The sequence below is a fragment of the Desmodus rotundus genome, chromosome 5, assembly GCF_022682495.2.
Source record: "Desmodus rotundus isolate HL8 chromosome 5, HLdesRot8A.1, whole genome shotgun sequence".
NCBI lineage: Eukaryota > Metazoa > Chordata > Mammalia > Chiroptera > Phyllostomidae > Desmodus > Desmodus rotundus.
In genome coordinates, this window is record NC_071391.1 from 89,353,175 (window position 1) to 89,379,966 (window position 26,792).

The 26,792-nt window shown below is 39.4% G+C and overlaps 2 protein-coding genes across 4 annotated transcripts in view; both read left to right on the plus strand.

The window, feature by feature from the left end:
• UBE4A (ubiquitination factor E4A) overlaps positions 1-6,161 on the plus strand; it is a 41,739-nt gene extending 35,578 nt beyond the window's left edge. For all 3 annotated transcript variants that reach the window (XM_024570725.4, XM_053924019.2, XM_024570726.4), the window contains one exon: positions 3,313-6,161. In XM_024570725.4, the coding sequence (XP_024426493.1) occupies positions 3,313-3,442 (130 nt within the window). In that variant the 3' untranslated portion in view covers positions 3,443-6,161. The remainder of the gene's footprint in view (positions 1-3,312) is intronic.
• A 2,526-nt stretch (positions 6,162-8,687) lies between these two features.
• ATP5MG (ATP synthase membrane subunit g) lies at positions 8,688-14,330 on the plus strand. The gene is made up of 3 exons (XM_024570960.3): positions 8,688-8,845; positions 12,111-12,271; positions 14,133-14,330. Exons 1-3 carry the CDS (start codon positions 8,794-8,796, stop codon positions 14,229-14,231), a joined length of 312 nt encoding a protein of 103 aa, XP_024426728.2. The 5' UTR covers positions 8,688-8,793; the 3' UTR covers positions 14,232-14,330.
• Positions 14,331-26,792: the final 12,462 nt, after the last annotated feature.

The following is a 26,792-nucleotide window of genomic DNA, read 5'->3' on the forward strand; positions in this document are numbered from 1 at the left end:
CCTCAAGAGTACATATCTGTGATTGTTTGCTGTCACCTTTTTCTCCCATATTCCTAATTACAATGCAGTATACCCAATAGGTGCCCATATTGTTGATTTATTAATGTGTTGGGGAAGAATTGGTAGAGATATATTACTTGATTGTTAAGTATTTAAACACCCAAAACAAGATACCTTGTTGAGAAATGCTGGCTCTAACCTTACCTGTTCCTTCCTTAAGGAAATAATTTCTATTAATATATGTTATAAAATATATTAACCCAGAGTATGAGTGGACTTGAAATTGTTTTAATTTTATACAAATGGGGTATTTTTTCATTCAGATTTTGAACTATATGCATCATATGGGTTAACCCACATTCCGCTTCTGCTGTTGAAATCAACCATGGTGGCCAGGGGTTTTCCCTCTTTTGTGTGAAATGTTATGTAGAAATGGTTACTGAGAGACTCTGCCTATTTAAAATTAAGTTCTGTAAGTTGAGGAAATACAGGAAATTTAAGGAAATACACTTTTTTAAGTTATCAGTAAAGAAGGATTTTCCACTTTATGGTATTTGGTATTAAGCATTCACTATATGCGTGATGTGTGACTTTTCCAAAGTGTGAATGAAAATTTATATTTTGGACTTCCGGCCAAGATGGAGGCATAGGTAGACACACTGTGCCTCCTCGCACAACCAAAAGAAGGACAACAACAATTTAAAAACAAAAAACAACTAGAACTGACAGGAAATCAAACTACACGGAAGTCTGACAACCAAGGAGATAAAGAAGAAACATTCATCCAGACCAGTAGGAAGGGCAGAAACAGGCAGCCAGGCAGAGAGGACACGCACCAAGGCGGTGGCTGGCGGACCCAGTGAGGTGGCAGATTGTGGAACAGGGTGGGCAAAGCTGCAGCTGGCCCTCGAGGCAGCAGCTGGTGAACCAGGTGACAGACCACACGACCCAGGGCTCCAGGTTGGAGAAATAAAGCCTCAAACCACTGATTGAAAACACCTCTGGGGGTTGAGGTGGCAGCAAGAGAAACTCCCAGCCTCACAGGAGAGTTATTGGAGAGACCCACAGGGTGTTAGAATGTACAAAAACCCACCCACTCAGGAAGCAGCACCCAAAGGGCCCAATTTGATTGTGGGTGGCAGAGAGAGTGACTGAAAAAACGGCAGAGAGTGGAGCAACGGCCATTGCTCCCTCTCGGCCCCTCCCCCACATGCAGCGTCACAGCACAGTGACCAGACCAGCGTTACCCTGCCCTGGTGAACACTTAAGGCTCCGCCCCTTTCTGTAACAGGCACGCCAACACAAAAAATAAAATGGCCCAAATGAAAGAATAGATCAAAGCTCCAGGAAAAATACAACTAAGCAATAAAGAGACAGCCAACCTATCAGATGCACAGTTCAAAACAGTGGTAATCAGGATGCTTACAGAATTGGTTGAATTTGGTCACAAATTAGATGAAAAAATGAAGGCTATGCTAAGAGAAACAAAGGAAAATGTACAGGGAACCAATAATGATGGGAAAGAAACTGGGACTCAAATCAACGGTGTGGGCCAGAAGGAAGAAAGAAACATCCAACCAGAAAAGAAGGAAGAAACAAGAATTCAAAAAAATGAGGAGAGGCTTAGGAACCTCCAGGACATCTTGAAACGTTCCAACATCCGAAGTATAGGGGTGCCAGAAGGAGAAGAGGAAGAACAAAAAATTGGAAACTTATTTGAACAAATAATGAAGGAGAACTTCCCTAATCTGGCAAAGGAAATAGACTTCCAGGAAGTCCAGGAAGCTCAGAGAGTCCCAAAGAAGCTGGACCCAAGGAGGAACACACCAAGGCACATCATAATTACATTACCCAAGATTAAAGATAAGGAGAGAATCTTCAGAGAAGCAGCAAGAGAAAAGGACACAGTTACCTACAAAGGAGTTCCCATAAGACTGTCAGCTGATTTCTCCAAAGAGAACTTACAGGCAAGAAGGGGCTGGCAAGAAGTATTCCAAGTCATGAAAGGCAAGGACCTACATACATCCAAGATTACTGTATCCAGCAAAGGTTTCATTTAGAATGGAAGGGCAACTAAAGTGCTTCTCAGATAAGGTCAAGTTAAAGGAGTTCATTATCACCAAGCCATTATTATATGAAATGTTAAAGGGATTTATCTAAGAAAAAGAAGATAAAAAGTATGAACAGTAAAAATGACAGCAAACTCACAGGTATCAACAACCACACCTAAAACAAAAACAAAAGCAAACTAAGCAAACAACTAGAACAGGAACAGAACTACAGAAATGGAGATCACATGAGTGGTTATCCACAGGGGAGTGGGAGAGGGAGGGAGGGGGGAAAGGTTCAGAGAATAAGTAGCATAAATGGTAGGTAGAAAATAGACAGGAGGAGGGTAAGTATAGTATAGGAAATGTAGAAGCCAAAGAATTTATATGTATGACCCATGGACATGAACTATAGGGGGGGAATGTGGGAGGGAGGGGGTGTGGAGGATGGAGTGGAGTGAAGGGAGGGAATGGGACAAATGTAATAGCATAATCAACAAAATATATTTAAAAAAAATAAAATTTATATTTTATTGTGGCCTCAATAAGAAAGAGAAGATATATCAGCCCTTAAATGATGTTATAAACCTTCTTACCTGTCAGGAAACCATAATCCGAATCCACTTGTATAGCAATCAGCTAACTAAATCAAGTGTCAAATCAGAAGGCTTTTTCCCTTAACATCTTATTCCACAGGGTCTAGTAGAAATAACACCTGCTTCAGTATGGTTGGTAAGGTAAGGTATTAATATAGGTGTAATAATTTATAGTTTTAATTTGAACATTTCACCTAAAATGTCATACGGTGTGCTTGAGTGTGATATTGTTATGTTACAGGATTCCATGCTTACGATTTTGCAGTAAAAGATTTTGTAATAAAAAAAAACGGGGCATTATTTGTGCCAGACACTGTATTTTGAGAGCCTGTCACTAAAACTACAGACAGCTCTTCATGCTGACATGAGTGTACAGGGTCTCTGCTTAGGGAAATATAATCAAATATCATCTGAACAACGATGTTGAAATGAATTTTGTTAAAAAGCAAAAAGACAAAGTAGCTAAATAATCTGCAAAAAAAAAACCCACAACCCCCCAGAATCATTCTTTTTCATCATATTCTTTCTAACCTCAATTCAGCATTTAATTCAAACTTATAGTGCACCCTAGCTTCAGTTTCACAGTGAGATCCCAGGTGTTCTAGTTTTGGCTTTGGATGTTAGAATTTATGGAAATAACCCTACTTTACTTTCTCTCTTTGTCCCAGTGACCAAACAGATCCCTTTAATCGTAGTCCCCTCACCATGGACCAGATCCGGCCAAACACAGAACTAAAAGAAAAAATCCAACGGTGGCTCGCAGAGAGGAAACAACAACAAAAGGAGCAACTGGAGTAAATACTGTGACCTAAACAAACCAAAAACCAACCCCAGAGTATAGATAAATAATTGTTTGTGATTTCTCTTTGGTTCTGCTGCTTTTTTTTTTTTCTTTCTTTACCAAATTAGAGAACTGTTCTTGCTCAAATAATGATAATTAAGATTTTTAAGACTTATTTACAATGTTCTTCTGGCTTGGCAGGAAATTATAGTTATAGCATCACCAAGTTCAGAAATTATCACTAATTTTTACCCTTTGTTCTCTCTTCCTATTCTTTCTTCTTCTCTTTTCTACCTTAAATTATATTAACTTCAACTACTAAAGCTTCCTGCCATCTTACTCGTTCTGTTCCTAGAACTGCTCAAACATCTTAGGTGAGCACTGCTTTAAGTGTGTATCACATATTTTAGTGACATCATCTGAAAGTCCTGTGTTATCAAGGTATTTAGTAGCTTTCATGACCCAGACTTAGGAACAGCTTTTTTCCTTGTTAACAGCTCTGCAGTATTACAGGATAACATTTCACATATCTTGATGTCTGAGTAGACTCTTGAATAAGATGGTAGATGAGATGAAAAAGAAAGGAATCATATGCAATTCTGTTGATAGCTCTTAATTTTGTGTTATCTCATAACTCAGAGATACAGTGGAGAACAAGCACTTTCCCATGGGATTGTCATCACCACAGAAAACTTAGACCTACAATATTTTTAGGAGGATTGACAAGACAAACTTGCAATTTTTGACATTTTTCAAAAAATTCTGAGGTGGAAGAATATAGGAAGCTATTGAGACCAATTTAGCTTATGGAAATCATCTGCTACAAGGACTAGGTTTGAGCGGAGAAGTTGAACAACAAATATTGTAATCAGGAAAAATGTAATTTTAAGACACTAATATCAACAGTATATCTCGGTATATATACACCATGAGCTTTTTTTAGATTGGTCTAGTGTAAAGTGAGTACCACTTTAAATCGTGTCTTCCATGGTAAGATGTATGCAGTGTATGGCCACTAACACTTACTCTAGACAAAATTCTGAAACTATGAAATATATATAGTTAATGTTTGGACTTATGAATTCCAAGAACTGCTTCTAACACAGCCTTATTTCAGCAATTAACAAAGAAGGAATTTGAGCACAACCTTGTCCACAAGCCATTTTAAATATCAGCTTAGCCCTGTGTAATTAGTAGGTGGGTAGGCCACACTTTTACAAGATGAGCTTGAGTTCTCTACTCAGATGTGCAGCTTAACATGTTAAGTGTGAGGCATGTTCCCCTATGGACTGTCTGTATCACTGTCCCTCTAAGCACAAAGATACCATAGGTAACAAGAAAAATGGTATGATCTGGAAACAGGTCATTGCTTCATTTAGAGGGCATTATTGTTAACCATGGTGTCTTTCAAATAAGATGTCAGTTTTTTAATATTCCAAGTTTCTATCAGCAGCCCTTGATATGTTTTTGATGGTAGCAGCTGGAAAAACTGCAAATCAGAGGGCATCCCACACTAGATACAAAGATGTTGCCTATTGCTGTGTTTATAAATTAAAAGGGAAGTCCAAGACTTACAAATGCCAGAATGTAATATATTAATTCAGTGTGCTCCCTGGACCTTTAAGGCGTGGTTGACAGGATTTGTTTAATTCCTTAAAATAAGCTTCATGTCATATTTATTGTCCTTTACTAAGAATGAACTGTGTATAAAATAAGCTTCTACTTACTTGCATTTATCTTCCAAACCCAATCTAATAGGATGTTTTCATTTTTAAAAGAAGGAAAAGACCAGAGTTTTAGGGGAGAAAATTGGAGGAAAAATAGGCACAGAACCTCAGAAGGCAGCTCTTCCCAGGAACTTTCTAGTCAACAACCTCCATGTTTGTATCTGTGTCAGTATTCAGATGGTAAGCTTTTTCTGCCAAGCTTTTTTTTTAAAGGCCTCGTCCTGAAACTTCTAAGTGGCTATGGCACCATTAATGCTGCTGAATGTCTTTAAATTCATTACAAAGGAAAGAGTGTAGCTTAAAGCCACTATTGGTAAAGAAACCAAGTAATTTAAGAACATCCCAAAAATGAGGCTAAAAATTATTTTGGTACAACACAGTGCATATGTGCACCAGAAGCTTAAAGAACTGTTTTGTTATCTGGGACTCAGAAGCAGCTCTAAATCTTTTAGAGCAGGCTTTCTGACATACCTAATTTTATGTGTTGGCTTTGCTGAAGTGTGTTAGGAAAATGAAGACTCTTTAATCAGCTTTAATATTGCTTACTAAGAGGGTAATACTAAACTTGGGTAATTAAGCAGGTTTTATCAAGCAGTCTGGATTTCTTTAATGGATATGTAAAACCTGAAAGAAACTTGAAAGGTTTTTAATGGTGTAAGTAAAGGTGCCAGTTGCTATTTGGTATCACACTCTACAAAAGCTTCCTTACTTTATTTGATGCTGGTTGCTAAGCAGCCGTTATACAGAGCGTAAGTTTACTGAGGTGCCTTTACCAGCCACAGACTGATGCTGCAATGTTGGTGACATGAGGAAATAATGCACATGCTCTAACTGCTAAACAGGAAAAGAACCTAAAGAAGAAAATGAACACAACAACAAAAAGACTGACCGAAATAAAACAATCAGTATAACTGTATTTTGAAACATTCCAGGAAGGTTATTTCTTGTCAAACTGCCTGGGTGTGTTTGTTCAAAGCTTGTATTTAATAAATGAACACCTAACTTATAATCTTTGCTATCCCTTCTTTTATTACAGTATTAAAAGCTAATAGCAGTTTCAGAAATCCCTCTGGAAACTTAAAGGACTCTGACCTTCACTTTTGTTAGGGAGTATCAAATTGTGACTTGGCTAACCTAACCTGCCTTACCAGATAACCTCTGGACCCTGTAGAATCTTTGGAAGATGAGTCTCCTAATCAGCTCACTTTGGGCTTCACTTCTCTTTCTCTGGCCTAAAACCCAAGTCTTTCATTTTAATCTTTTACTACTTGTTCCCCTTGCCCTTTGTTCCTGTACCTCTGCCATGAAAGACCTTAGCCTAGATTAACCCAACCATTCCCTTCTGCTCCAGTATCCAAACTACAGACCACTGTTGGAGAAAATTGACACAATCTTTAGGATACAACCATAAACTTGTGTTTTCTAATATTGCCCAACAACGCTTCTGAATCATTTTTAATTTTTTAATTTAATTTTAGAGAGACAGGAAGGGAAGGAGAGAGAGAGAGGAACATCAATGCGTGATTGCCTCTTGCGCTCCCCCTATTGTGGACCTGGCCTGCAACCCAGGCCTAGTGCCCGGACTGGGAATCGAACCAGTGACCCTTTGGTTCACAGGCTGGCACTCAATCCACTGAGTCACACCAGCCAGGGCTCATTTTTAATTTTTTTTTTAATTGTATTGATTTGAGAGAGAGAGAGAGAGAGAGAAAGGGAGAGAAAGACCTCAATTTGTTGTTCCACTTATTTATGCATTCATTGGTTGATTCTTGTATTTTCCCTGATGGGGGATTGAACCCAAAACCTTGGCATATTGGGAGGACACTCTAACCAGGGCCTACCCTTCTGTATCTTTAATTTCAACAGCTATTCCAGACTTTAACGTCTTTCCTCAAGTTCTTTCCCACCCTCCCATTTACCCTTCACACTCAGATGACCTTGCCTCTACTTCACTAGAAAGATACAGACTTCTAGTTTCCACTTTCAGATTTTTCTCCTGTTATCCCATCTGTGGGAAAGGCCCCACCATTCCAAGGCTAATCCCTCCAACTGTCTTTTGTGCCTCTTCAGAGATCCTGTCAATGCCTCTTCTCTGTCTTCAATCTGTCCTTTGACTTCCACATCCCTGTTTGGTGTTCTGACTTGTTTTTGTTTGTAGTTGTATTCATTCATTCACTCACTCTGGCTTCTATCCTAATTTTTTGAAATTGCTCTAGCTGATATTTCCATATTGCCAAGTTAACTTCAACATCCTTACTTTGACTTCTTTTTAGCATGACATACTGGGCACTTTAGTAAATGTGACTTTGTTCCTCATATTTGCATAGTTTCCTGTGGCCGGGGAGGGAATGCAGCTGATCACTCTACTGAAATTCTGCCTTTGGCTCCTAATTTTTCTTTCCACCTCTAACCATACCCTCAACCCAAAACTTATACTTAATGCTCAGGCTTCCCCAGGATACATTACTTATCATTGTGTCTCTCAACAAATGCCACTTCCCTATTATATGTTTTCTACCAGTCATGTTTAACCAAAAAGTTTCCACTCAGTAGTAACTGTTCTGTTACACATCAACTCAAGGTAGATCTCCTTTAGGAAATCTTCCTAGGTCAACAACATGCCTAATCTGATATTGTTCTCACTTCTCTATTTACCTTACAACCTCTTCAGATCCATCTTTGTCATTCACTAGCTAGCTATGTGACCATTTATCAAACCTGGTCTTAAATAATGAGGACACTGCCTAATTTACAGGCTTGCTTTTTTTTTAAGCTTTTATTTCTTTTTAGAGGGAGAAAGAGGTAGAGAAATATCAATCGGTTGCCTCTCCCCGCCCCCAATCGGGGACCTGGACCCCAACCCAGACACGTGCCCAGACGCGGAATTGGCGACCTTTCGGTTTGCAGAGGACGTCCAACACACTGAGCCACACCATGCTTTAAATTCCAAAACTGCTGGCTTGCTGGGCGCTTTAGTAAATGTGACTTTGTTCCTCATATTTGCATAGTTTCCTGTGGCTGTGGAGGGAATTAGCGGAATTGGGTTCCCATCCTGATACAGGATGATGGGAGAATCGGGAAATCTAAAGAAAGGCAATGGCGGGGGCGGGGGGGGGGGGCGGTTGGAGATGGATTGTGTGGCGCCTGCTCTGCCCTAACTTTACGTGTTTGGCTTAGGGCCCTCAGTATCTTCGTAAGACGATCATGGCCTAGTAAAAGCTCAGCAATGCCTCCCAGGTCCACCTTCCCACGTTCTCACACGAGAAAGCACCTTACGCAAAAGTGAAGGTTGACAGTAAAAAAAAAACAGGGGAGGTCCAGAGAGCATGCGCCTTTCCTCCAACGTCCGCCTTCCGGGCGTCCATGAGCGGCTGCCCCAAGAAATGCCTGTTTCGCTGCGGAATCCCATTGTTCTCCATGTGTAGTCTGACCTCATCTTTCGTACTCACTTTCCTTTCTGTTGCTGAAGAAGCTAAATTAACCGGCAAAATTCCGGAAAGATTGTAGGACACCTAAATATCTTGGACGGGCTCAAACACAGGAGGCCTGACCTTGGGAGCGGGACGGGGTCCTTCAGTGGGTCCTTTCGAGGGGTGACATTCAGCTGGTCCGAAGGCCCACGGAATTTCCCGCCGGCAATCATGGCCCAATTTGTCCGTAACCTCGCAGAGAAGGCCCCAGTGCTGATAAATGGTGAGCGCAGCGTCAGCCTACCCGAGCGGGTAAACAGCATGACCGGACGCCCGCGACGGCCTGAAGAAGATGCGGGCTGTGGGAATCCGCGGGGCCTGCGGGAGTTGGGAAGGGGATGGCCTGAAGGTGTGAGGACCTGGAGGCAGATGTGCGGCTCCTCTGCCTGGCCTTCTACTCTCCTGGCTTGCAGCTTGGGTTCTCAGTGCACCCTAGCAATTGTAGATTGTGGAGGCCGCGATGCAGGAGGATGTGTGCTGGCCGCCATTACGCTCCTTAGGAGGATACGGCTCTGCTAGGAACGCAAGGACAGAGATGTGTGACAGGACGTAAATTCGGCCTCATAAGGTCGGCTGGTTCTTAATAGAGTATTTTCAAGTCTACAGAAGTTTTTAAGGTTGAGTGACTTTCTGAACGTTGACTTTGCGTTCTGTCCTGCCAGATTCTGAGGGGATTTTTAGGTGGTATTGGATTTCAGGGACGAATATCCCTTCCCCAGTAAGCATAAAAAGGGATGTGTGTAAACAGTAGTTAGTCCTTATTATAGCTTAGCATACATAGGTTTTCCGTTTGAAAAAGCTGAAGCTTTACTGGTAGAGCGCTGTATTTCAGAACAACCCTGAATAGTCACAGCCCTGAGTAGCAGTCTGCTCTGTCTGTAAATACTTCAGCCGCCTACTGGGTAACGAGGTATGAGGTAAGTTAAACTAACACAAGCTTTCTCACATTGCATTGAGTTGTGCTATCTCCCTAGCTCCCTAGTCAAAACTTATTTTCACCGGGGGCCACATCAGACACGCGATTGCCTTCACAGCGCCGAATGTAGCTTTAGGACTGTATAAATAAATGTAAATACTCCTTAACAGTTAAGTGAGAGCTCCGCGCTGCCGGGTAGAAACAAGGTGCCGGCAGGATTCCGCACGCCCGGGGGCGGTGTGTTCGCCACCTGTGCCCCAGCTCCTCTAGAGTTTGACAGTTTTCCAATCTTTCCTTACCTTTCATGACCGTGGCAGTTTTAAGGTAGCTGTGTAAGTATCTGTTTAGGTATCCTAAGCAGATGTTCCCCAATCTAGATTTGTCTAGTGTTTTTCTCGTGATTAGTCTGAAGCTATGGGTTTTAAGAATACCACAGAAGTGAAGTGCTCTAATCACATATCAAGACGTATGTGATATCCATATAACGTCATTGGTGAAATTAGCTTTCATCACTTTGTTAAGGTAATGTTCCCTAGGTTTCTTCACTGTAAAGTTACTTCATTTCCTTTTCCGTATTCTGTTCTTCAGAAGCAAGTAACTAAGTCTAGCCCATGATGTAGGAAGTGGGGAGAGGAATAGCAGCAGTCATCCGCAGGCATTCCATCTTGTAGAAAGAGCAAGTATCTACGTACCTTTAAATGGAATTTTTCTATGAGAGATATGTGTCTTCCCCATTTATTTTTTAGTCATTTATTATATGGACTCATGTACATTTATTTCATACTTCATACCTCCAGTAGTATGTTATTTTCTTGCTCAAATTATTGCAGCCTTGGCCATTGAGAACTCCTTCAGTTTGGCACCTCTATCCCTTTGATATGCCCCCTTTACTTGCTGCTACTATAAGATACTTCAGACTCATCTTTTATTTTCCCTACCTTAGACTCAGCCATTTCTCCAAGAAGCCATAGTTCCTTTTATTGGACAATGGTATTTTGTAACTAAAATCTAGGAACTGGATATATTCCTTGCTACTAGACTACTATATCATTGCTGCTAGGCCCTCTTAGTGATCAAGATAGTGTGTGTGAACACTAAGCCATGTGTATACCTGCATACATATAAATTGTTTCTATATCCATCTGTGTACATATATTAAAGTAAACATGAGTTCGTATGAATGTCTCCAGCTCTAATCCAGTACCATGGTATTTATTCTTGCTTCTTTTCTTTCCTACCAGTAACTTATCTCCTAAAGTATAGTGTTTGTGTACAGGGTACTGATTTTTTTAAAGGATGAAATATCTCTGTATCGGAGTTTAAATTTTAAAGAGAGGTACACAGACTTTGTACTTTTTGATAGCCCCGTCTTCGGGCGCTTATAATTCTATTTAGAGAAATATCTCTTAGCACTTCGTGTCTGCCTAAAGATTTACCTATAGTCCTAAGCACAAAGAATGAGGGAAATAATAATTCTAAGAGTAAACAACAGGCAGTTAGTAACGGGAAAAGTATGAAAAGCCTTTGATCTATCTTTGAACAATAGACACTTTATGGATGCTCATGCATTTGTGCTTTTATTACATTTGTCTTGTAATTTTTTTTTAAATAAAATGCCTTTCTCTTCCAGAAATCACTACCATATTCTTACATCTACACTGGTTGTTTAAAATCTTTTTTCCTTGAGGAATTTCAGCTTAGTAATAGATTCAAGTTTTGGCTGCTGTTAACAATACATGTAGGTTTTATTCTTATTGTTTGTGGTGTTTTGAAGGAGGGTCAGCTGTGCTTTTGTTAAAGAAAGATTTAATCCAGCACATATTGATGAAGATACAAAAATGGGTACTATTTATAACTCCATCTGGATTTGTGACCAATATTGTGACAAGTTTTAATCTTTTCTGTAGGATGCCACTCTACATAGCTCCTTCCCTCCCTTACTGTACCTCTTCCCTCCAAATTTTCTATGCCACCAAGAAAGTGTTACATTTCTGCTGTTTTCTTGTTTTTGAATCCAACTTCTAGTAACTACAGTTAACTAGATTTCTCACTCATAAATAAAGTAACAGTACTAGCTACCCACTAGTGAAGTCCTTGCATAATTGAATAATTAAATATGCTTATAGCATCCTGCCTAATTGAACGTCCCTGGGACACAGGTGTTCTGCATCTTTAAAAGCCTTTTATTCCCTGGCTGGTGTGGCCCAGTGGCTTGAGTGCCCACCTGCAAACCAAAGGGTCACTGGTTCCATTCCCAGTCAGGGCACATGCCTGGGTGCCTGGGTTGGAGGTCAAGTCCTCCAGTAGGGCGCTGCACAAGAGGCAACCACACATTGATGTTTCTCTTCCTCTCTCTCTCCCTCCTTTCCCCTCTCTCTAAAAATAAATAAATTAAATCTTTTTTTTAAAAAAAGTCTTCTATTACCAGGAGCTGCTTTGACTTTTCACACTGGCTGCACATTTCTTACAAGCAGTGAATGAATGTGCTGCATAAACAAATATTTCTGTCCAGCCCACACATCTGCTTCTTTTGGTCTCCAGTGAGTTCATCCTCTTTCGTTTTGTTTTCCAGCTGCTGTGACTTACTCAAAACCTCGACTGGCCACATTTTGGCACTATGCCAAGGTTGAGCTGATTCCTCCAACCCCTGCTGAGATCCCAACAGCTATTCAGAGCTTGAAAAAAATAGTCAATAGTGCTCAAACTGGTAGCTTCAAACAGCTCACAGTTAAGGTAACTATATGCTAAATGAAAATGTATACATAAAAATAAATGTCTTCCCTTGGGATTTTTCTGATTGTTTTGATTACTATATGCATTTTCCAGTGAGGCTGAAACTAACCTAATGAGAGAGAATCTCTTTATTGACTGTCGAGTGATTAGGCTATTATATATCTTACTTTTCTATATGTTTTATAACAAAGAAGTGAGCATTTACTGGGCAACATTTTTTTCCCCTTCCTATTTTATTTAGTATACTAAAATAAGATGGGTTTGACTGGTATGGCTCAGTGCGTTGGATGTCCTCCCTCAAACTGAGGTTCAATTATCAGTCAGGACACATGCCTGGGTTGTGGGCCAGGTACCCGGTTGGCGTGCAAGAGGCAACTGATGGATGTTTCTCTCATACATAGGTGTTTCTCTCCCTCTCTTTCTCCCTCCCTCCCCCCTCTCTAAAAATAAATAAATGAAATAGGATGTCTCACTTTTGCTGATTCTGTACCTTTTTTCATCTCTAGTCCTAGAACTATTCCAAATTTTGTCAAAAGATCTCTTGGAATATATCACAGTTAGGCAGCTAACATTCATATGAAGGATAAAAATAACCAAAACCTAGCAACCATATATTATGAAATGAAGGGTTATTGAATTGTGTGAAGATAAAATCTAAAGACTTGGAGCTTGTGTTTTATGTTTGCTTGCATGATCAAAGCATAAGATTAAAAAAACCTAAATAACTAAATTATTGCTGACTTAATGCCCTGGCCAGGTAACTGGGTTGGAGTATCTTCCCAATATGCCAATGCTACAGGTTCAATCCCCAGTTAGGGCACATAGAGGAATCAGCCATTGAATGCATAGATAAGTGGAACAGCAAATCATTGTTTGTCTGTCTCTTTCCCGCTCTCCCTCTCTGCCTTCTCTCCCCCCTCTCTAAAATCAGTAAATATAATAAGCAAATTATTGATGACTTAAGAATCCACATCCTGGAAAATATGGTTATTTTTTTCAGAAAACTTCCAATATGTCTGGTTTAATTTGAAGGGGGAAATTCATTTCTAGGTACTAAAAGGTAAAGGCTTCAATTTTGTTGCAGAAAGGTGTTTTTTTCAACTAGAGTTTCAAGATCCATATTTGCACTTGCATGTAATACTTTTCTGGAACCGTAGATGTACTTTTTCTCTTCAGGGCAGTAAAACATTGATCTGTGAAACTGAATGATTACTGAATACAAGTTAAGGCGAATGATAAAAAATTATGTCTAAAGGATAGTACAGAGCCTTTTATCTAAATGTCTATTCAGAGACTTGCCTTCTCATCGCCATCCTTTCATATGAATGCCCTGTCTAAAAGCGTCAGCTATTTCTAGGATGTGGGTTGTTTTGGGGCTCATAAAGTGTCTTATAAACTAAAAACGAAAGTGTTAAGTCAGTTCAGATCTTTAAAGAATGCTTTGAAAGAATTTATAAGCTTGCTCTGGCTGGTGTGGCTCAGTGGACTAAGCACTGGCCTGCAAACCAAAGGGTCAAAGGTTTGCTTCCCAGTCAGGACACAAGCCTGGGTTGTGGGCCAGGTCCCCAGTAGGGGGCGCCCAAGAGGCAACCACACGTTGATGTTTCTCTCCCTCTTTCTCCCTCTCTTCCCTTCTCTAAAAATAGATAAAGTCTTTAAAACAAAGAATTTATAAGCTCTAGACTACTTACCTTAAATAATTGAAAGTTCAGGTGTTCTCAGTTGAAGAAAGTTAATATCAGTAATTCTTGACTTTGACTAAAACTATCCTCTAACTTCAATAACATCCTTATATTCTCTGTCAGTTAGTCCTGAAAAATAATAGTAAATTACCTTAAAATTTATGCTGCTTCTTTTTCAGGAAGCTGTGCTGAATGGTTTGGTGGCCACTGAGGTGTGGATGTGGTTTTACATCGGCGAGATCGTAGGCAAGCGTGGCATCATTGGCTACAATGTTTGAAGATCAGTCTTTAACATCTATTTCTTTTTGGTTTATTATTTGAATGTTCTTGGATCATGAATGATCAGAATAGTATTTGAATAAAAAAAGATTTCAAAATCAGTGTTTTCTATATCAAACACTGCATGGAAAGGTCACAATTTCTCTTGGTATTAGGTTGGATTGTCTTTTGCTTTAATAATGTCAATACAGCTCTAAATGCATGTCTTTGCTTAGCCTGAAAATGGAAAGCATATATGTGAATATACCAATCTGGTATATATATTTATGAGGAAAACATTTTAATTTAAAGGTTGGAAATACAGTATTTCCAAAAAAGTCAGAAAGGGCCTTGAGAAAACTAGAACTTGCTGCAGTAGAAATAGTAATACCATGTATTAGAGTTACATCATGTCAGTAGTTACAGAACAAAATTTGAATGGTTTCTCTTTGCTAAAATCAGAGAGAGATCTTTCTGATAACACCTACGTCTGATGTAAATGTTGGGATATTTGGTGGTATTCCAAGTATGTATCTTTATAACATCTTTAACACCAGTGAAAGAGCCATGACCTACATTATTCTGTCTGGTTTTATGATTTTTAGAACCTATCTTTGCCAAAATAAAATACCTTATGGATATTTAAACAGGGTTATTAGTATCATCCATAGATCTAAAAAGTATATTGTGTCCTGCCCTGACCAGTGTGGCTCAGTGAGTTGGGCGTCTTCCCTCAAAAAGAAAGTTCACCGCTTTGATTCCCAGTCAGGGCACATGCCTGGGTTGTGGGCCAGGTCCCCTATGGGGGCATCCAAGAGGCAACCGATTGATGTTTCTCTTCCTCTCTGCCCCCCTTCCCCTCTTTCTAAAAATAAATAAATACATCTTTTTTGAAAGTATATTATTATGTCCTAAAACAAATAGAAGTGATTGGTTATTAGTTTATCATCTTAAGCCATTTCATTGAGGATATAGGAGAGACTTAATCATTCACTGGCTTTTTGCAGATCTTAGTATCTTTGAATAGCTCATTGGTACTTTCTGAATCCAGACAACTGCTTTAGTTTAATTAAGGTCACAGCTCTTCTCAGTGATAGACGGTCTCTATAGAGGCTGCTACTCTTCTGAAGTACAAAGTAATGTCTAACACTGCTTCTACAATAAACAGGTGGTCAAAATTGATACCTCTTTTTCAAAAAGTATTCAGTAATTCCAGATATGCATAGCAGAAGACTAAAAAGATACTACTACAATAATAGTATTCTTTATGAATTTTTCTTTTTCGTGCACTATTAAAATTAACCAAAAACTTATGTTTATATGAAATGTGATTTTTTTTAAACCACATGGTCACCCCAGAAAGTTTTCAGAATAAACATTTACTGCTCATGTCACTGCTTCTTCCTCCTCTGTCATACAGCACATGTCTTATGTATAGTGTCTACTCTTACATGTATGGATCAAGCAGTGAACTTCCTTGAAGTGGCCACTTGACTTCACCAGACCTGTTACTTTTTGCCTTCCTAAAACAAATGTCCTGTCTTCCAGCAGAGAACTGTTCAGGCTGTCTTTTACTGAATTTGTTTGTGCCAAGTGTTTGGCACTAACAGCTCATACCTCAGATATTTATAGTGTACCTCCTCAGCCCTGATACTACAACAAGACTGTATTTAACTGTTTCATAAGAATTGGTCAGCTGAGACAGGTAATTAAGCATGCAGTACAATAACATGATGTGCTATAATGAGGGAAGTGGGTGGTAGGTGGTAATATACCTAATCATGTATACCTGTAAGCATTATTCTTAGATAAGTTTCTTCTTTTTCCACTCAAGATGTCTTACACACCTAAGTATTCTGCCATGATTTCTCAGGATAGCTCTATACTTTTTTTAACATTTCATATTTGTATAGCACTTTACCATTTCAAAGCACTTGCACTATTTCATTTAGCCCTCAAATTTTCTTTGAGGCACAAGTTATAAATGATAGACTCATTTAAGTTAGGAACTAAGCAGCAGAAACAAATGATGTGGCTAGGGTAGTGTGAGCTTTGGTTTGCTTGTTTTTAATTTATTGATATTAGAGAGGAAGTGAAGGTTGAGTCTTGTACATGCCCTGACTGGGGATGGAACCAGCAACCCTGGCATATCAGGACCATGCTGTAACCAACTGAGCTACCCAGCCAGGGCAGGATCCCTTGAATTTTAAGAGATGGAACCACTATTTGGACCCAGGTGATTGTCCCATGTTTATGGTAGTGAGGTCAGAGAAAGGGATGCATGAAATTCAAACTGTGGAGTAGTAACTACAGGTAAAGACATTTGAATGAGATGGGTGCTCAAGGAAGGTGAAAGACATAATCATTGGACTTTTTAAGAGAACTGAGAAGCCAGTTTGTTGGATCATTTATGTCGATCTTTAGCCTTAATCAAAATTACATTAAAAGCTAATTAAAACAGATTGCCAGATCCTACCCTCAGAGTTCCCAGGTAGAGCCTGAGAATTTCTAGTTCTAAGTTTCCTAGTGATGCTGTTGCTGATGCAGTCCAGGGACCATACTTTGAAATCCACTGATCCATGTGTATGTTGGATACACATACAACTGTAAACCTACCTTGCCCACCCCTGTATAACCTGATGATGAGATTTAAATCTGGGTTTTTATGGAGAGTGGCTAGAAATGGTCTGGTTGAAACAATGATTGCTAGCAAAATGAGATTAAGGCAACACTGAAGGCAGATTGTCAAAGGCCTTGCAGGTCAGTATTTTATTAGTATCAGGGTCTTTTATTTGGTAGGCAGATCTAGTGTAAATTCCCTTGCTACAGGTTTCTCTGAGGGAACTGCTACTTTATTCATCTCAGGAGTGATCACAATTGTACCAATTCATGTTTTGGTAGAAATAAAGCCACACTAATTAGGAAATATTAATACATAAGATTAGGTAGGCTGACATCTGATGAGACAGTAAAGCTTAAATAGCTTGATAGTAAGGCAAAACTGGACTGAGAATATACAGAAAGTAATATAGAATGGAACTGTGAAAATACAAAGTAGCGAGGTTTGACAGGCGGTGGTTTACAGTTGTATGTGCAACAGTTTTATATTATTAATTGTGTTTATTTGTATTATTTGTCTTGTTACTGTTATTATTTTGTATCCTTATGATTTATCTTTTAGGTAATAATGGCTGGTAATTTACCTACTTTTGCCCACCCCTACATACCTACTGCCCCTGATTGTCAGCAGTTTTCTACCAATCACCAGGCCACTCTTTTTATTTCTTGACAATTTTTTTTTCTCATGGCTCACTACCACTCTACAAAACTACTTCTATCTTAATTCTTGGCAATTTCAACATACACATGGATCAGTGGATTTCAAAGTATGGTCCCTGGACTGCATCAGCAACAGCATCACTAGGAAACTTAGAACTAGAAATTCTCAGGCTCTACCTGGGAACTCTGAGGGTGGGATCTGGCAATCTGTTTTAATTAGCTTTTAATGTAATTTTGATTAAGGCTAAAGATCAACATAAATGATCCAACAAACTGGCTTCTCAGTTCTCTTAAAAAGTCCAATGATTATGTCTTTCACCTTCCTTGAGCACCCATCTCATTCAAATGTCTTTACCTGTAGTTACTACTCCGTAGTTTGAATTTCATGCATCCCTCTCTCTGACCACTTACTATCTTTCCAGTTCATTCCCTCTTATATCACAACTACTTCAATTCAGACTCTCCATGACCATTAATAAATTGATCTTTCCCACTACCTGGATGTCCTCTTTTCCTTTCTTACCCAACTTATTTGTATACCATCATCGGCCATAATCACTCTCTTGAATACACCCTCAACTTCCTGGCCTCTCACTGTTGTACTCATTTGCCAAATCACATCCTTGGCTAAAGTGTACCTGCCCTGCACAGTTAGCTAAATGTAGCTGGAGAAAACAAGGTGGCTAGTCACACTTTATGTTCATGATCAGAACCTTAAGAAATCATTTAATACTACCTGACAGTCATACTGTATTTCTTTGGGCCATAATTATCTCTGTCAACAGATGACTTGCTTTCTACTTAACTAAGAAAATGGAAGCAATTGGAGAACTTCCCTTGACTCCCACATCATCAACTCAGTACTTTGCATTTACTATTACTAGATTGTTTATGCTCCCTTTTTTTTTTTTGACTCTTCACCTGAGGACATGATTATTGATTTTAGAGAGAGAGAAACATTGATTGATTGCCTCACATACACGCCTTGGCTGGGAGTTGCCTCCCAAACACCCCTCAATGGGATATCAAACCTGCAGCCTAGGTATGTGCCCTCACTGGGAATCAAACCCCCAACCTGTAGGAGTAGAATGATGCTGAACAACCTGGCCAGGGCTGTTTAGGCTCCTTTTTAAAGCCAATCCCTCCACTCGATGTCATGCCATCATTTCTCCCCTTTCCTACCTACATCATTAGTTTTTTCAACTAGTGTTTCTATGACTGTATACACATGCTGTTATCTAGCCCATCTTTTACAAAATCAGCTTTTGCACCAAAACACCTCAAAAGTTATCAGTACTGCCCCCAATTTCTGTTCTCTCTTGAATGCACTCCAGTTAGGTATTTATTCCTGCCGCTCCACTGAAACTGCTCTTTTTATACATTAAATGCAAGTCACTATTCAGTCTTCATTTTATTTGACCTTTCAGCAGTATTTGACTTAGCTGAGTATTTCCTCCTGCTTGATGCATTCTTTTCATTTTTATTTTACATTATTTTTTGGTAAAAAGGAAAGGTACTGTTCATTCAAAAGTTATACAGGTTTAGAATAATGGCAGAATGCCACCATTAAATCCCAAAGTCTCTTTAAAACACCCATAAATACATACACAGTCCTGCCTCCCCTTGCCAAACCAGGCCAGTGAGGGGTACCGTATCTTAGAAAAAGAAAATAGAGGTCTGTAGCTCACCTAGGCTCCTATTCTTAATCCCAAGCCACATCCTCATGGTGAGCTTTCTGCATCCTTTCAAACCACTAAGCTCCACATTGGTGCTACATCTTGCTTTCCTGCTTCCTAAGCCACGTGGTCAAGGGAGCACCCTCTCCACTCCCAAAACTGCATGGTTAAGCTCCAGTATGGCTGCCGTGTCTGGGTTTAAATCTCTGCGCAGATCTTCCTCCATAACCCCATTTCCAACTCCTCCCACAATCCGCTACACCTGCCAGTAGTTTGGTTTCTTCTGCCTTTCTCAGCTGCCATTGTTAGTCCATGGCCCCATGATGCAGAGCTGCCTCCAAGCCACTCTCCCAGACACAGGAAGCTCCTCTGGATACATCGCATCACCGCTTAGAGTCACGCCCATCTCCCTGGCTCCGTTCAGGCACAGGTTTTAATATTAAAACACTGGCCAAGTTATCGCCATTACAATTCCCCCTTTCAGATAAAACCTTTATTATTATAAAGGATAATAGGCAAATGTCTCATCTTGTAGCTACTTCCAGCTGGACATGGCTGCTCTCCTACCTACCCTTGGGTCCAGGAGTCCCTAAAAAGGGGGGAGGGGGAGGGATGGCATAGAGGGAGGCCTTCCTGTAAAGGGACGGACCTTGCAGGATCCAGGTCAGTGTGCTGTTACTGGGGAGTGGCAGGTTCAATGTCCAAATGCTGGCATTACTTGACAGTTGACATCCTTGTCATTCTGGAAGTAACAGATTTGGCAAGAGGGTTAGAAGGCACAACTAAACCATAATCACTAAATGACAAAGGCAGGGACCAATTCCTCAGTGTCCTGCATTAGGAAAAGAACGGCTTATCAGGAGGAAGGTGTGCAAGGCATGCTGCACCTGTCCAAAGCCCTTTTGCCTACTATATTGATGAACCTTCTGCTACACTTGACTTCTAGAGCTTTTCTTTGGCCTTTCTTATTCCTGAATTTTTGTTTACATTTCAGTTTCCTCTTCTGGTTCCCCCTTGTCCTGGACTTCTATCTTTAGAATATCCCAAAGATAAGGCTCAGTACTTCTTCTGTACTCATTTCATTGGTGATCTCATCCAGTGTTGTGGTTTTAAATAACATCTATGTACTGATGACTTTCAAATTTAATCTCTAGTCAATACTCTCCTCTGAACTCTAAAAATATATGCCATTGTCTATTTGATATCTCCATTTGAGTCTTTAATAGACACCTCAAAATTAACATGACCAAAATTAAACTGATTTTCTTCCCCATCTCCACCTCAAACTTGTTCAACAGTTTTCTCCCTCTCAGCTGATGACAACTCCATCTTTCTAAATTCTCAGACTAAAATCCCTCGTAGTCATCCTTGACTGCTATCTCTTATATCCCCATATCAATCCTTGAAGTCCTATTGGTTCTACATTAAAAATATATCCAGAGCCCTGGCTGGTGCTGCTCAGTGGATTAAGCACCGGCCTGTGAACCTAAAGGTCATAGGTTTGATTCCCGGTCAGGAAACATTCCTGGGTTGCAGGCCAGGTCCCCCACTGGGGATGTGCAAGAGTCAGCCTTCTCTCACACATCGATGTTTCTCTCTCCTACTTCCTCCCTCCTTTACCTTCTCTAAAAATTATATATATATGTGTATAAATATATATTAAATATACAAATAATATATATTAAATAGTTAATATAAATTATATATATTAAAATATATTTATAAAATTTGTGCAGAATCTGACCATTCCTTACCACCTCACTGCTAACACCAAGGCACTATCATCTCTCACTAGGATTGTTAAAATGGCCTCCTACTTCCAAGCTTGCCTGTCTACAGTCTATTCTTCACATCAGTTAGAGTAATCCTATCAAACTCTTGAGCACACTATGTCACTCCCCTACTCAGAGCCTCTCAGTGGCTTCCACCTCACTTAGATTCAAAGCTAAATTCTTACAGTGGACTGCAAGACCCAACGAGATCTAACTTTCTATTATATCTCTGACCTCATCTCCTACCACTCTTACCCTTCCTCGTGCTGCTTCATTGGCCCCGTTGCTGTTCCTTTAACACACCAGGCAACTTCTGGCCCTTCGGCTTCAAATGCCCTTCCCCAAGATATTCCCAGGTCTGGCTCGTTCACTTCGTTCAATGTTTTCAGTGTGAAGTTTCCCAACCACCCTAATTACAATTGCAAGAAACCTCTCTCCAAATATTCTCTTCCCTCACCTTATCTTTTTTCCCCCAAAATTTCAACTTCTCATATTCCATATTATTTATTGGTTTTTATGTTTATTTTTAATTGTTATACCTTGCTAAAATAAATGCAAGTCCCACAAAGGCAGACATTTTAAAATATCTGTTTTATTCATTGATAAATCCCAAGCTCCAAGCACATAGAGTTTACTCAATTATGGATGTGATCAATAAATTAATTTATCCATTCATGAATCCATACCTTCGTGAATGCTGTTCCCTCTGCCTTCATCCCAGCCCTCTCTGCTGGCACATCTCTGTTCCACTTTCAAAACCAGTTAATAACTTCTTTTCAAAAATCTTTTCTGATTTTCCCAAAATGCTTCCCCTTGCCCTCCTGTTGGGCCTCTTATAGCACACATCATTGTACTCTAATGATATATTTACATTTGTTTATTTCCCTTACTAAATTGTAAGCATTTTAAGGAAGGTACAGTATCTAATTCACCTCTGTAATCCTATCCTATCACCATATCTGGCTTGTGTATAGTAGATTTTCAAACAATGAAACAGCAAACTCTACTTACTGTGCTTGGTGTTGGATTGATAAACAGAGTTTTTGTAGCAGTTTGCCACAGAGGGAGATGCAGGCCTGGGGGACTCATTTCCTGAAGGCCTGTAGGCTGGAACTGCTACAAAGCTGATGCCAGATGAGTCACTTCTACATCTCAACCTCTAACTCTGAAATAGAGATTTTGATCCTTGATTAGCAGTCCTCTACCAAACAAGGTTAACACAGGGCTGCCTTTACATAAGGCCTAGGAGGGAAGAATGAGAAGGTGGGCGGTAGAAGATCCCTGTGTAAAAGACCTAGCCTGATATCCCAGAAATTCCTTAGGAACTGATAATCCCTCTTTCTTTGCCAAGCCTGGATGTCAAGATTTATATCCTTCATAGAGCTGAAAGAAGCACATCATTATATGTTTACAGCCACACGCTTTTCCTTATAGGATTTACCCATGCAATCTTTGGATGGGTTTTTATAAGAATTAACATGTCAGACTTCTTGCACAAAGCCAGTTATCTTTAGAGGCTCCACGTTTTAATGCATTCTGGTGTTGTCAAATATAAAAGCAATTAAAACATTGTTGGGTGGTTTTGAATTACAGCCTACTTGTTAAAATAGCGATTGTTTCCCCTAAGGACAGCCTACATTTTTACCTGTGATGTCATCTCTCTCTGAGTCTCAAGAGGGTAGGGAACTGAATAGAGCAAGTGAGTAAACATAGTTTTGAAATAACAGTGAATTCTAAGGTGATAGTAGAAAAGTCGTTACCAATTTTAATGACCCTCAGATGGAGTATAGAAAGAAAGCCATGTAAACCCGGATTGGTTTAAAAAAAAAAAAAAAAGAAGAAGGAAAGAAAGTAATCTTAGCCAAATAAATATTGTTAGGAGTGATATTTTCATCATCATTACCTTGAATCCTGTTATGGTTTCATCTGTCCTGATTATGCTAGTAGAGGCATGCTTTATTACATAATACCCACGTTACTACTACACTGGGGAAATTAATGTGCATTTCACCCGAGACTCCAAATTTCACCCCCACAGCACTGAGGGTCAACACTAACACCAAATGGCCCTTCGTTTGGGACTCTTGAGTTTGTTTGCCCAGCCATCATCATCTGACCCCATCCATACATTCCAGAAGAGAGCTGCCTATAAAGACTGATAACCTAAAGTTACACACAGAAAAGCCTCAAGAACACAGATCAGCAACAAAACCTATTTTTCTCTCTTAAATCAGTTTCTATAGCTGCATGTTTTTTTATTTGTCCATCTCAACTATAGCAAAGGCCCCCTGCAGATTAGCATAAATCGCTCATCTTAGAAGATTTGAAACAATGTGACTCTCCTCCCTTTTCAGTGAAAAATGAAATGAAGTTAAACCATTTCCTGATGTGAGTGAGCCACGGGAAGGGGGCTGGAGTGTGGGACTTAATTCCTGGTTTCCTAACTCTAACCATATCCTCTACTCTCAGATATTTAAGTTGGTATTGGCACTGTGAGGAATAGGAGTGGGGAAGGAAGATGGTTTGTTTTTTATGTTCTTATTCAGAAACTTACACCTGAACTCTAACCCTCATGTAAGACACTCCATTTCAATTTTAGCAGAACTAACTAATTCCTAACATATAATTTGTGTCAGAACCTTGATATTTCCTGTATTTAAACAATAGGATTTGTTAGACATTAATAGGGCTCAGAATAGTGAAGAGAATAAGGCTAAAGAAAAGAGGCTAAAACCTAATCATAAACATTTTAAAAGGTTGCCCTGGCTGATGTGGCTCAGTGGATTGAGTGCCATCCTGTGAACCAAAGGGTCGCTGGTTCAATTCTCAGTCAGGGCACATGCCTGGGTTACAGGCCAGGTCCCCAGGAGGGGGCGCACAAGAGGCAACCACACATTGATGCTTCTCTCCCTCTCTTTCTCCCTCCCTTCCCTTCTCTCTAAAAATAAATAAAATCTTTAATAAAAAAACTTAAATAAAAGGTTAATTAACCAGTGATCATTTAACTACTTGATGTCTACCTATAATGTTTCAAAATAAATTCTCAGTTTTTATAAATTAAGTTTATTGGGGGTAACATTGGTTAATAACATCATATAAATTTCAGGTGTACAACTTCATAATGCGATACCTGTATATTGTGTGCTCACCACCCAAGTCTAGTCTGTCACTACATATTTGATCATCCTTTACCCTCTTAGTCCTCCCTCTACTCTCCAAGTTCTCAGTTTTTAAAGTTGATATCAGACCCTCATGTACCTTCACATATGAGAGACATTAATAAATGTAGCTTTTAATTTAGGCTTACATTTTTGTATCAGAGATTATAAGGTCTTTGCCTTATGCAATAATGGCCATGTTCTCATGGTTATGTTTGTCTTTTTTTATTTTTTTACTTTAGTTACCTACCAAAACACTGTGCATTTTTTAAGTCTAGGAATTAATAATTAAACACTGCATACATTGTGATCTAGAATCAAAAACATGTCAAAACAACCTTACCCAACTGGCCTTGAGAAAGGCAACCTTTGGAAAATCTTCCAAGCCAGTCATGACTGCTGAAAAGAAAATAACCAAATGCTTATCACTCAAAGGGCTTCTTCAAGTGACAAGAAATTCTAGTCTTTTAATACTAACACCTTCACTTGTGGAAATTCATCTCAGAATTCAGGAATTGGTAGCTTATAGTTCCTCTGAGAGTGTTCCTAAATCAACAAGCGTCCACCCAGCTAAGGGGACGGCTTCCTGGAATTACACTGCAGAACCTAGGTTATAATTAACTCAGACTTCCTCCTTCTCTTGTACCTTGGCCATGGTCTTACTCCTCACCTAGATTTTCCAACCTATCTATGGATAAAATTTGTTCTAAATTAGATCAACTGAACTTTAGTTCTATTAGTGTAAGATAAGTTGGCATTGGTGACTGAAAGGAATCTTAAACCAATTTTAGACCATTTAGTTAGACACTAAGCATGACAAAAATAAAAAGCTATAGACATCCCAGTGGGAGGGTAATATTGCTCAGTTTTACCCTTTTTCTCCCTGTAGTGAAAAAACATTATTTGCTAATGTTATTAGGTCTAGTAAATTCTTTCAAAGTAATTTGGAGGCAAACAAAATGTTTCCAATTCTAGGAACTGCAGCATTGACAATACACAGAAAGAATGCAAAGGAGTGATAAACTGGGAGAGGCTTTAGAATTTAGCAGCTTTCAACTGCACAGATTTAAAGTCATATTTAAGTGATGATCAGTGTAGATCCATTGCTACTTTATCTAAAGAGCTCCAAGACCACCCTGACTGGTGTGGTTCAGTAAGTTGGGTGTCCTCCTGCAAACTGAAGTGTTACTGGTTCAATTCCAGTCGGGGTAGGTGGCCAGGTTGTAGACCACGGCCCAGGTGTGGAGCATGCAAGAGGCAACTGATTGATGTTGTTTCTCTTCCTCTCTTTCTCCCTTCTTCCCCCTCTCTCTAGGAATAGATAAGTAAAATCTTTTAAAATAAATAAATAAATAGTTCAAAGACCTATCCTGTATCATCTCCTTGATTCTTAGAACTTTGCAAGAAAGGATTATGAGATAGAGAGTAGAATCAACTGTGTTGCAGGTGTGAAAGTTGAGCTTTAAAGAAGTTGTTCTACACTTTCACTCACATGCAAGAGAAATACCTTACCTACTACATAAAGAAGAAAATATAGTCCTGTCCAGGTGGTTTGGTTGGTTGGAGCATCATCCAATACACCAAAAGGTTGCAAGTTTGATTCCCATTCAGGGAACATACCTAGGTTGTGGGTTTGATCCCTGGTCAGAGCATGTCTGGGAAGCAACTGATTGATATTTCTCTCTCTCTCTAAAATCAGTTAAAAAAGAAAAAACATATCCTCAGGTGAGAATTAAAAAATAATAATAACCATTAAAAAAAGTAAAATATAAACTGTCTGGCATGAACTCCTTAGTTTCCTCCCCTCCACCTCAAACTGATCTATCTCTGATTATACCCTTCCCTCCTTTCTCCTGTCCAAGAGGAAGACATTTAGGACATTCTTTCTAAAATGATCCTGCTATGTTTGCCCTTGATTCTCTTTGTTTTTACTCTTCAGTGATCTCTCCCTATCCATCCCCCATTGTCATTTGTTCATTTATTTATTTATTCAAAAAAAATTTATTATAATAGGTCATATTAAGTGCTTGGGATACTGACATAAAGGACACATTTCTTCCCTTCAAAGGACTCACAGTCTAGTGGAGAAAGTAGAAAAATAAACAATTACAAATTACAATACAGCACCACATAAAGATCAACAAGAGAGTCTGCACAATATGCAGTGGTTGTATACACAGGAGAGGCTGAGGAAGGCTGGGGCGGAAGGGATGACACCTGAGCTGGGTCTAAAATTTAGCCAAGAGGACAAGACAGGAAAGAAGGGTATTTTAGACAGGGAATAACATGTCCAAAGCATGACCGTACAAGAGAATTCAAGTTCAGTAACACAAGAACACAAGGAATAGATGTGTGTTAGACGGAAGGGGTAAGGGAAAATTAAACAAAATAATGAAAGACCTTAATGATGATAAGAAATTAATAAAGTGTGTTATGGATGGAAGTAATATGGTCAGATTCACATTTTAAAAAATTCAGTCTTGTAGCAGAGAATGATTAGACTGGGAACAAGTGCAGTAATCCTGAAAAGAAATGGGCGATTGCGAGTGCATGGCAGCACAATTAGAAGAGGGGATACTGAAAGAGGCAAACTTCAGTGTAAAGAGGAATTCAGTTTAAGCACATACAAATAAGGAGGCCTAACAGAGTGTCGATAATATGTGTCTAAAATTAAAAAGAGTGTTTGTGCTGGACAT